Source organism: Pollachius pollachius (assembly GCF_949987615.1).
Source record: "Pollachius pollachius genome assembly, chromosome: 3".
Taxonomy (NCBI): domain Eukaryota; kingdom Metazoa; phylum Chordata; class Actinopteri; order Gadiformes; family Gadidae; genus Pollachius; species Pollachius pollachius.
The window spans coordinates 10,097,031-10,108,592 of NC_136936.1; the positions used below are offsets into that span (position 1 = coordinate 10,097,031).

General features: G+C 47.1%; 1 protein-coding gene across 2 annotated transcripts in view; it reads right to left on the minus strand.

The window, feature by feature from the left end:
* Positions 1–723: 723 nt before the first annotated feature.
* gab2 (GRB2-associated binding protein 2) overlaps positions 724–11,562 on the minus strand; it is a 48,232-nt gene continuing 37,393 nt past the window's right edge. For both annotated transcript variants that reach the window (XM_079732105.1, XM_079732106.1), the window contains exons 3-10: positions 11,449–11,562; positions 7,745–8,358; positions 6,720–6,817; positions 5,821–6,103; positions 5,002–5,092; positions 4,455–4,557; positions 2,431–2,553; positions 724–1,970 (exon numbers count right to left, since the gene is read on the minus strand). The exon at positions 11,449–11,562 is cut by the window's right edge and continues 121 nt beyond it. In XM_079732105.1, the coding sequence (XP_079588231.1) occupies positions 1,827–1,970; positions 2,431–2,553; positions 4,455–4,557; positions 5,002–5,092; positions 5,821–6,103; positions 6,720–6,817; positions 7,745–8,358; positions 11,449–11,562 (1,570 nt within the window). In that variant the 3' untranslated portion in view covers positions 724–1,826. The remainder of the gene's footprint in view (positions 1,971–2,430; positions 2,554–4,454; positions 4,558–5,001; positions 5,093–5,820; positions 6,104–6,719; positions 6,818–7,744; positions 8,359–11,448) is intronic.

The window sequence follows — 11,562 nt, forward strand, 5'->3', positions numbered from 1 at the left end:
AACCCTGCAACCACCTGGAGTCTGTGATTGTTGCTTCAATCCTTCTTAGCCCTACTGTCATTCAAAGTAGGGCTGGAAGGTATACATTATAATTCATATTGATAGAGGCATAGAGGTATGGCTTTTAAATCATTGTCCTGTTTTTGAGTAGATACAAAAAGGACATTTCCTTATCCATTGCTTTTACTCAAGATTGCTGAAATGAATCCGGAACAAAATGGGGACAGACCATTTTAGAACATGTAAAACGGTGTCTTCATCAATGAATTGGTTAATTGTGTTATGTGTCATTTTCAAATGGCGGCATGGTTCATTATGAAATAAGACGTGCACCTATGAGTGCATGTTGTGGTTGCGTGCAGCTCTGATTCTACGTAACAGTGGTGTGACCCTGGGTTTTTCCCTCTGCAAGACATGCACCGCCAAGCAGAAGCCATTGCCTGCAGAGAAAAATAATCTCTCCAGTGGTTCCTGCCGCACTCAGCAAAAAACCACAGCCAACGACAGAGTGAGGCAGGGACATAGAGGGGCATAGACACAGCGACAGAGAGAGAGAGAGGCTGAGAGAGATGCTGAGATATATATATATATATATATATATATATATATATATATATATATATATATATATATATATATATATATATATATATATATATAGAGAGAGAGAGAGAGAGAGAGAGAGAGAGAGAGAGAGAGAGAGAGAGAGAGAGAGAGAGAGAGAGAGAGAGAGAGAGAGTAAGGGGTGGAACGAGAAAAGTGGAGAGGCAGAGAGAGTGAGAAAATTGTGCCCTGTTGCAGTTCTGGTTAAATGCGCTGCGCGGACACACTGGTGCACTACTTTTTTACCCCCCTGGACAGCAAGCACCCTCAAACAGTCACACAGGCAGCCACATACACAGAAACATACGCACATGTAAAATGGCCGTCATTCGAGGTGTGGATCAGCTTCAGCGTGGTGAGTTGAGGTGTAACATGCCTTGCTCAAGGTGCCTTCGGAAGTCAATCCCCTGCAGTCTGCTGGAAGACCATCCCTCCAACCCAAACTAGTAAGTGACCATAGTTATTGGGTTATTAAGTCCCTGACATACTTCAAGCTAATTCTAAATTGGCGTATTCGTATAGGCTGTCCAACTGCCGTCCAAATGCTGTCAAATTCCACAGCCTACAATACAGTGATGGCAACGCATTCATTTAATGAGGCATATCGCGGTGAAACAAGATATTCCTTAACCTGACCTTTTTACTCTGTTTTAACACGCCAGTTTGGATTTCGCTTTTAGCAGATCAGGGCCTGTATTGACCTGGTAGCGGCACCAGGGCGGTCTTAGCAGTTGAAGGTAATAGGCAGGTAACACACAGGTACGTAACCAGCAGCGAGGCAGAGAAGGTGGAGGCGTTTCAGAAGTGATTCCACCGCAGGTCGGTCAGTCATAGGCATCCAGGTTCATGACAAGCAGTTTCAAGTTCAACACGCAGGGGGAAATCTTGTTTTTCCATACGCAGTATCAGTCAGATCCATAGCACGTCCTCAGAACAGCCTTGAAGAAGCGGTTTTGGGGGTGGTGGGAGGTTAGGGTAGGGGTGAAACGTCAGGGCATCGGCTTTCATCCTCGCGTCGTACGAAAAGTCATGGCTTTCAAGTCCGCTAACGTCCGAGCGTCCGCTTCCTGCTTCAAAAAAAATGGGTTCTATTCCGTTCCTCTGGAACCGCGGCCGGAGGAGGTCTAAGTGGAGTCCGGTCGGAAGGTGTTTGGGTTTAGTTTGTTGTTAATGGGTGTTGCTGTGTGTTGCTGCGTGTTTGGAGATAGTTTCCCCGTTGGGGGTCAGGACTTGACCCCCTTGGTGGGCTCGGTGGACTGCCGCACGTCGGTCCACTCCTGCATGGTGTTCTGGAGAGCCTGGGTCTTCTCCTTGTCCACCTGGACGTAGTCCACCTTCTCGTCGGAGGTCACCGACGACGTGGACGGCTGGGGAGGGGAAGCGGGGGACAGAGATGAGCGGGGGGGTGGGGGGGGGGGGTGGAAGCGGGACAGAGGGACGGCCCCGTTTCGTAAAAAAAGCTAATCGTTTTTCAATTAAATATGGTGGTCGTTATTGTCATCATCATCAACATCACGGACATCATCATCATCATCGCCACCATCATCATCAGCATCATCCGAATCACCAAAACTTGGATTTGCAAAGGATAATTCCAAAACTAAAAAATCCACTACTTGGGGTAAAATGTATGATTTAGATGATACCTTAAAAGACTTTAATAGTAATCAGACTCAAATGAAATAGACTAACAAAGTAATAAAAAAGGATCAAGGGATAAGAAGGCAGATTTGTAAAATATTTGATATACTGCACACTAACCCTAACACACACACACACACACACACACACACACACACACACACACACACACACACACACACACACCTTCCTGCAGGGGCTGGGGGAGCCGGGCTGGAAGTCCAGCGCCAGGTAGTCCACGTTCCCACACTTCCTGGGGGCGGGGCTACTGGTGCCGCTGACCGCCGGGGACGTGGACGCAGGGTTCTGCTGTTGATGACAGAACACACAGACACACACATACACACACACACACACACACACACACACACACACACACACACACACACACATACAAACACCAGTCAAGAAAACAATGATACTAAATAATATTAATATTATAACTGTTACGCTACTAATAATTACTCTAACAAACGCACTTTAGGGGCGTATTCACACCTGCCTTGTTTGGTTTGAACCAAACCAAAAAAATCGCTTGTGCGGACCTTTTGGGCTGGTGTGAATACAAACCATCGAACTCTGGTGCGGACCAAACTGCTGGTCCGGGACCCAGCCGGAGAGGTGGTCTCGGTTCGCTCCCAAACAAACCCTGGTTCGCTTGAGATGTGAATGCGACAGCGCTCGGTTCTAAAAATAATATGCCCTATTGGACGCAACAGACTCCCATTGCTGCTTGTTTATTCATTTATATTGTTTGATTAGCGCGGTTAATTCAAAGATCAACGTCACGTTATCAGACCGGCAACACGTTATCAGACCCGTTAAAAATGAGTCGTGGTACACAGAATACAACGTACTCCTCAATTTCTACACAAAATTAATCCTGAGTTCTCCCCCCTCTGTCTTAAGTGTAATAAAGGCATAGGAACCTACTACCACTGTATTTGGCAATGTCCTTTAATATCCAGATATTTTGAAAACCTTGCTAAGGAGCTTAGTTCAATTTTTCACAAAAAAATTAAGTTGGACCCAGTTTTGTTCCTTCTGAGTGTAACTACGGCACAGCTCCCTCTACCCACTGGACAGTTGATTTTATTGTATAAACTTCTGCTTTTAGCAAGACGATGTATTCTGTTCCAGTGGATTCAGGAGAAGCCACCCTCGGTTACACAATGGTACAGAGAAACATTTCGTGTTTTTCCTATGGAACGTCTTAGTGCTGTTTTAAAAGGTAACACCAATGCTTTCTATGATGTATGGCAACCCTTTCTTGATTATCTTCCTAGTGATCTTGCTGAGCTCTTGCAGAAAGAGTTTGTTTGTTATTTTGTTTTCACAAATAAATAGTTTGTATAGTCTCTTCCTTTGATATGACTACGCTGTAAACAATGCTTATATGATCCAAATATGTATTTATGTGACCTTTTTATCTCATTACTCTTTTGTAACTTGACAAGTTCTGTGCTGTGTTGTTCTTTGTTTGATAACAGAAAATCAATAAACCATAATTGAAAAAAAAAAAAAAAAAGAGTCGTGGCTCAACATGGAGCGAAGAGGAGACGAAATGTCTTTTTAAATATTTGGGCAGAAGCCAACATATAAAGTATGCCAAAATTCCGATGCATTTAATACATTCAATACAAGGATGGGTGAGAAGGCGTTCGAGCGGTCCGCGGATAGCATAACATCATAAAATGGACGTTGTGCCAAACGCCTCTGATGCTCCAAAAGTACTGCAAATATCTGTAACTGTATGAAACCAATCAGTATAAGCGCAACGATGGCAGCACGCTGAATCTCCATAATCTCCATAGTTTGTTTACTTTTTTTTTTTATGCGTTACCCCGTGTTACCCCGCCCCAAACCGCCTTGTCCAATGATTGAACGATCTATGCACACATGTGCGTTGTTGACAGATTCTCTGACTGCTGTGAAAAATTGCAATGTGAAAAGGAACTGCACCAAACCAAAAAATAAACATTGCGTTTTTGGTCCGGACCAAAGAGATCGAACTAAGGACTTTCCTGGTGTGAATACGCCCTAAGAATCACAAAAAAACATTACAAATTGAAAAAAAACACAAACATTGCAGCCATTAGTCGGAAATTCAACCCACAGACATCAGAACCATCCCATAATAACCCCTACCCGCCCTTCCAGTAAGTGGTGCTGGGGCTGTGAACCGCGTGACCTCCCCTGTGTGTTCTCACCATGGCAACGTAGTTCTCCTCACTGTCGGCGGAGTCAGTGCTGGTGATGCTCTGGGTGGAGACGGGCCGGCAGGGCTGGGAGGACATGGAGTTCATCGCGGGCCTGTCAGAGAGAGGAGCTGTCAGGGAGGACTGAGAAACCCCTATTACCACCTACATCCTACCTCCTACCTCCTCCCTTTCACCCACTAGCTCCTACCCCCTTCATTCTTCCTCCTACAACCAACCTTCTCCACCCTCCCCTCAATCCTCCCTGTCTACTTACCGCTACCTCCTCCCCTTCGTTGTACCCTACCGTCTGGTACTGGTAACTCCTACCCCCATTGCTTCTACTTCCCATTCCCTTCCCTCTACCCCCTTCCATCCTCCTCCTAACCACTTTCCCCTACCATCTGCTTCCTACCTCCTTCCCCTAGGGCTGCAATCTGACCCATTAGCGGTGGAGAGATAGTGAGAGTGTCTGGATGAAAGTGTCTGTGTGTGTGTGTGTGTGTGTGTGTGTGTGTGTGTGTGTGTGTCTGTGTGTGTGTCTGTGTGTGAGACTCACATAGGTCTGGTCCAGGACATGGTGACAGGGCTCTTGAAGGGCAGCTCATCGATAATCCCATTGGTCCTCAGATCCAGGGGGGTGGGCTTCGCTGTGGGGGGCAAGACCAGCACATTAACACACCAGGCCAAGAGCATTTCAACACAATTAAACATCTACAAACATGGCAATGCAACATGAACGTTTTCTGAACAACAACCGATACACATGTCAATTGAACCTTGTGCATAAACATGTTGACACAACGTAAACTCTTCTACACAGCGCGGCATCAACATGTCAATAGTGACAAATGTGACGGACAAGTAAAAAAAAACAACTTAGATACAACACGCTAAGGTTGCGCCAACGCAACACGCCACATACATGTCAATATGCGGCGAGTCAGCCTGACGAAAACGTCAACACAACACATTAGAGAGGAAAACATAACCACACCATAACAACACAAGCCACACGCCAAAGAAACCAGAAATAATCTTAAAGGTGACATATTATACCACCAGGTGTGAGTCTCATTAGCTATTACAAGCCGTTTTGAAAATCGGCCTCTACTGATATCACAAGTGGCCATGTCTATCTAGATGTATGACAGATAGATGAGCAACGCTTGCTACAGGCTTGGGTAGGCTGGTAGACTGATCTATCCAGCCCACATCTAGGGGAACACGCCCTCTTGTGATGTCAGAAGAGGCCGATTTTCAAAACAGCTTGTAACGGCTAATCACACTCACACCTGCGGGTATAACACGCCACCTTTAAAATAAACAATTGAGAACTTGACGAAACCGTTCAAGGGTGTTTGCCTTTACAACTCACACTTGCGGTTGGGCTTGAGGTTGCGGTTGACGGGCGGCGGCGTGACGTCGCTGAGGCGGCCGGGACGGTGGCACAGCGAGGTGGTGCTGCCCTTGCGCGCGGGCAGCGTGGCCGAGAAGCCCGGGAAGTCGAAGTGGTGCGGGCCGGGGCTCATGGGGATGTAGATGTTCTTGGGGCTGTCGGCCTGCACGGCGGCGCTCAGCGGCGACGAGCCCGGGTTCATCGGCACGTAGTTGTCGTCCGAGTTGCCGCTGTCCGAGCGGGTCAGCGGCGCCCGGGTTCTCTGGTGGTGGGGGGGGAGGGGGCGAGAGGAAGCAGGAAGTGAGCTCTAACGCTGACGGGATGAGGAGCCGAGGAGCCGGTAGCTTTGAGCCGACTGTTTGAGCGGCTCTGGGTTCGAGTCGAGGTACCAGCCGCTCAACCTGGAGCCGAGACGTCCTAAGCCCTACCTGCTCCTCAATGGTGTATTCCTAGACTCCCTGTAAGACGCTTCGGATGAAAACGTCAGCTGCATGATCACTGGTAGGGGAGATTTCTTCCTTGCTGATTAAGGGAGTTTTTTCTTGCCCTTTTGGGGGCTTGGGTCAGGGGGGTTAGGGTTAGGGTTAGGGTTAGGGGTAGGGTCATAAATATTTGGGCTGTTCAGCCCTTTGAGACTGTAATGGTGATTAAAGGCTATAAAATAAAATTGAATTGAATTGAATGACTAAAGAGTAAATAGTAAACCTGCACTTGTTTTGGTGTTTTGGTCTCCTAACCACACGCTAGCTGGTTTCCATCCAAGATTGGATGCTTGTTTAACAAGCCTCAGCTCTTGGCTGCCCCTTAATGACCTGTGACTAAGTCACCTTAGAGCTCTTCAGGTGAACTGGCTCAGAACCCAGGAGGAGGTGACTCACCAGGTAGGAGCTGTAGCCATCGTTGACCGACTCCACCGATTGGCCCGAGTTATTAAAGTAGACGGGGCGTTGGTGGTTGTTGGTTTCAAAGGAGGAGCCTGAAGAGGAAGTAAATCCATATTTAAACACACTGATTGGTCAAGCACGCTATTCAGCGGGCTGTTTTTTCTGTAAAGAAGGCCGCTCCTATGAAAACCAGACCGTTGCTATGGATGCTGTTCCACCGGGATTTGTTTTTAGCAGAACCAATACAATCATTTTAAAATCAATAAATATTTCTTCTTTTGCTACATTTTGTATGATTATTGATTTCTTTAGTTAGTAGCCATGTAATAAGTGGGATGATGTATCATTATTGGTCATTTTTGTGAAATAAACGATATTTCTAAAATTATAAAATAAATTCTCTTTGTTTTTTACTCTTGTATCGTATTGCCATGCAAAGTGTTTGGCAAAGCCCCCTATGCATTATCCATGGTATGTACACCATTATCCATGGTATAAATACCATTATCCATACACCATTATCCATCGTATATACACCATTATCCATCGTATATATACCATGGATAATATACCATTATTATACCACATATACAACGGTATATATCCCATTATCCATGGTATATACACCATTATCCCTGGTATATATCCCATTATCCATGGTATATAACCCATTATCCCTGGTATATATCCCATTATCCATGGTATATACACCATTATCCCTGGTATATATCCCATTATCCATGGTATATAACCCATTATCCCTGGTATATATCCCATTATCCATGGTATATACACCATTATCCCTGGTATATATCCCATTATCCATGGTATATAACCCATTATCCCTGGTATATATCCCATTATCCATGGTATATACACCATTATCCCTGGTATATATCCCATTATCCATGGTATATAACCCATTATCCCTGGTATATATCCCATTATCCATGGTATATAACCCATTATCCCTGGTATTTAAACCGTTATCCCTGGTATTATCCTCATCTCTGCGTTACCTCGGTGCAGCCGGACGTTCTCCACGGCGGGCAGCGTGTTCCGCCGCGGTATCACCGACACGCCGTTGGCCGGCGCCTCCCCGTTCTGGCTGCCCGCCGACTGCGGGCTCCCCCACTGGCTGTCGGACCCCTGGCTGGGCTTGGGGGGCCGCGGAGGCGGGGCCACGCACGACGACTCGGAGCTGGACGGCGTCAGCGAGTTGTGGTTCTTGTCGAAGGTGCGCGGGATCTGGTAGAAGGAGCCGGGCGTGGTGGGCAGGTCGTAGTTGTCCGAGGGCCGCTCGCCGTGCGCCGACGCCCCCGTGGCGGCCAGGGCGTTGCAGGGCGTCTTGAAGGTGTACACCTCCTCCTCCTCGTCCTCGTCGTGCTCCAGGTCCAGCGCGGTGGCGTCCGAGCCGTAGCCGCGCGGCAGCACGTAGCAGGCCTCCGCGGCCGAGGGGTCGTGGTGGTGCGCGGCCAGGTGGTGCTTGCCCGGCTTGGGCAGGCTGTAGAAGCCCTGGAGGTGGGCCCCGGTGCCGTTCAGACAGTGGGACAGGCCGTGGGACAGCTTCTGCACCGCCGAGTCGCTGCTCATGAACAGGCTGCTGCGCGTGGACTGGGAGAAGCTGGCGCTCCTGGGGACACACACGGAAACACACACCCACACACACACACACACACACACAAAAACACACACACACACACACACAGAAAAACACACACACACACACACACACACGATGGAGGAGGTCGTTTAGCACAGCGATTCCCAAACAAAACTAACATCACATACACAACATTACATTAAATATGAATTAATGATTGCTGCTGATCGATAAAGTTAAGACCAGAAATAGATGTACGCCTCTTTTAATCCATTTTAAACACTTAGGCCACTACAATATTAATGATAACAATGCTAAATATTGATAGTATTAGTTCAAAAAGAAAACATTTTCGGTTTGGTGTCGATAAAGTGATCCTGGGGGAATACAAGCCAAAGAAAAGATGTCACTTGTATCAAAGTGACTTACAGTGAATTCAGATACAGGTCATTAAGGAGCAGGTAGAGTTTAGGGTATCTTGCTCAAGGATGCCTACTGGTTGGTTTTTGAGGTTGGGGGTCAAACCCAGTATTTTCAGCTGGCAGTCAACCACCTCAAACCACTACACAATCCTGCCACCACCCCACTCACAATCACACACATACACCCACAAACGGAATAGACCAGTCTTTAATATATATCTTCCCGCTAAGTCTACCAGTTTCTTCTCAGACGGAGCAGCTTGCATCTGCTACCATTGTCCCTGGCAGCGTCTCTTCAACAAGCCTTTGGACAAAAGCCTCTACAACCCTCTAATATTATGTCCCCTGTTGCTTCTTTGTTGTATCTTGAAGCACATTGTATATTTTTGTGTTGTGTTTTTTACTGATTGCAGACTCTAGCACTTGATAAAAAAATATGTAGACAAAAAACACCAAACTCTACAGCTTCCGATACATCTTCATATCTGATTGCTTTCAGTCAACCTGATGTGGAGCACTTACATTTGTAGTCGTGCCGATATTGATTGTGTGCTTTGATGCTTCTCAACCACTCTTGTGTAAGTCACTTTGGATAAAAGGGTCTGTTAAATAAAACAAACCTAAATGCATGTTTTGGCATATTGGATGTAACTCACAAAGTGGCCACTAGAGTTCACTGTAGAGCTACTCTAGTTCTCCGTTTTTGGTTGAACCCGACGCCCAACTGCCACACCATTATATCACTGGAACCATGTCATAATATTATTATAATGAACGATTTTCACATAACCACGCTGAAGGATAGAGGCCCACTAAGTTGGAAGGGTTATAATATTATTATCCTTTCCCACAGTCTCACATCCTGGCATAGCCTAAGTTAGCCTAGTTTAGCCTGAGTAAGCACTGGACAGCCTGAGTCAGCCTGAATAAACCTAAAGTTGTGTAGGTTAGTGTGCGCAAGGCTGGTTTAAACTGAGTTAGCTTGGGCTAGCCTGGGTAAGCATGAGCTAGATTAAGTAAGGCTGCACTCACGCGTCACCCTGAGCAACCCGAGTTAACCTCAATAAGCCTGAGATGGCCTTGCCTAGCTCGGGTTGGCCTGGGCTAGGCTTACAGTTGGCCTGGGCTAGACTTACAGTTGGCTAGTCTGAGCTAGCCTGGGAAATGGCAGAATTATTCAGCTTCTTCTTGACAGGACCTTGACCTTGAGTGCCAAGTACAGCGACCACCGGCGGCTTAGACATTAGAAGATAGTTAGCATAGAAGACGCCTGCAATGGTTAGCCACGATGGAGACTGGATGTCCTCAGATAGGCATTACAAAAACAAGTCACGACACCACATCCATGCAACAAAGGCTAAAGACATTCAGTTTCGATATACATCAACTAGCTCTGCGTCGCGTGATGGCAGTTACTGTTAGCGTTCTATGTCACAGAGACAGGTTTTGGCGTCAGCTCTGACGTCTACTCACAACCTATAATAATGAATGAATAACTCATGTACATCATCCCTGTTCGCGGTCATCATGGTGTCTCACGGAGACATTAACCCATAACGCAGTGTTAGGTTTGCAGCAAAAGGAAGACCCATCCTGACTACACTCTCAACCACCACCATCTCCCCCACCACCACCCTACTGCACCAACAACGCCCCTACTCCTCCACCAACAGCTCCACCGCCAAACCCTTGTCTCCATCTAAATGGCAAAGATTTGATTGGCATAGCCGAGTATTCATTTAGTTAAGTCAAGTGTTCTTCTGTGCCACCTGTGATGAATAAGTCTGGACACCCTACTGCTCAACGCCCACAGCCCCATCCACCACAACCAGCAGAGGGACATCACCGCCGTCTCTGTCTGCATAAAGGGACGGATGATCAGCGGTTGATTTCCTGCTGGGCCCAGTCACTAGATTTATGTGTACATGTCTGGGAGGGGGAGAGTGGTGGACCGCTAGCCTAGGCTGGGTCTATCCCTGCAGGGCTGATAGATTGCAGTCTCCAGCCTCATTGATCATCCACGCCTGAATAGCATTATTAAAGCTGCGTAGAATCCCAGGCCCTGCGTCATAATGGAAAAGTACAACGATGGCTTGGGATATGATATGAATATAAATATTACAGATAGGGAGTGCAGCCACACAGGCCAGTGTTTATGCCTTTACATAAATATATACATGTGTAACGCTACGTAAAGGTGGGATCAGTATGGGTTTTTTAAGCGATTTTTTGAGAAATGATAGCGTATATGCCTGAATAATATTCAATAAAAATGATCCGCAGCTTCACCACAATCACACAAACACACGCACATACAAATAGAGACAGGTGCTCACACAAACATAAATATAGACAAGTGCACACGCAAACACAAAAAAAGACACACATACACACAGATAAAAAGACAAAGAGCAAACAACACACAGCGTGGGTGCTTCCTGGACTCTTTGGTTCATCACCCCCCAATCACACACAAACACACACACACACACACACACACAAACACACACACAACCACCCACCCACCCACGGGCTCCTGAGGAAGAGCTGTAGGCCTGTCAGTTGACCTGTGTCACGGAGACCACAGGAAACACACGCACACACACACACACACACACACACACAGGAAACCCGAGCGCGCGCGTGTGTGTGTGTGTGTGTGTGGGGGGGGGGGGGGGCTTTGGGTCGCGACCCTTACCTCGCGCTCTCGGACTTCCTGCTCATGCACTGGTGCAGCAGAAGGTAGTCCTGGGGCGCGCTGTTGGACAGCGAGCCGTGGTGGCCGTGGCGTAGCGGCACGTCGAAGGTGAAG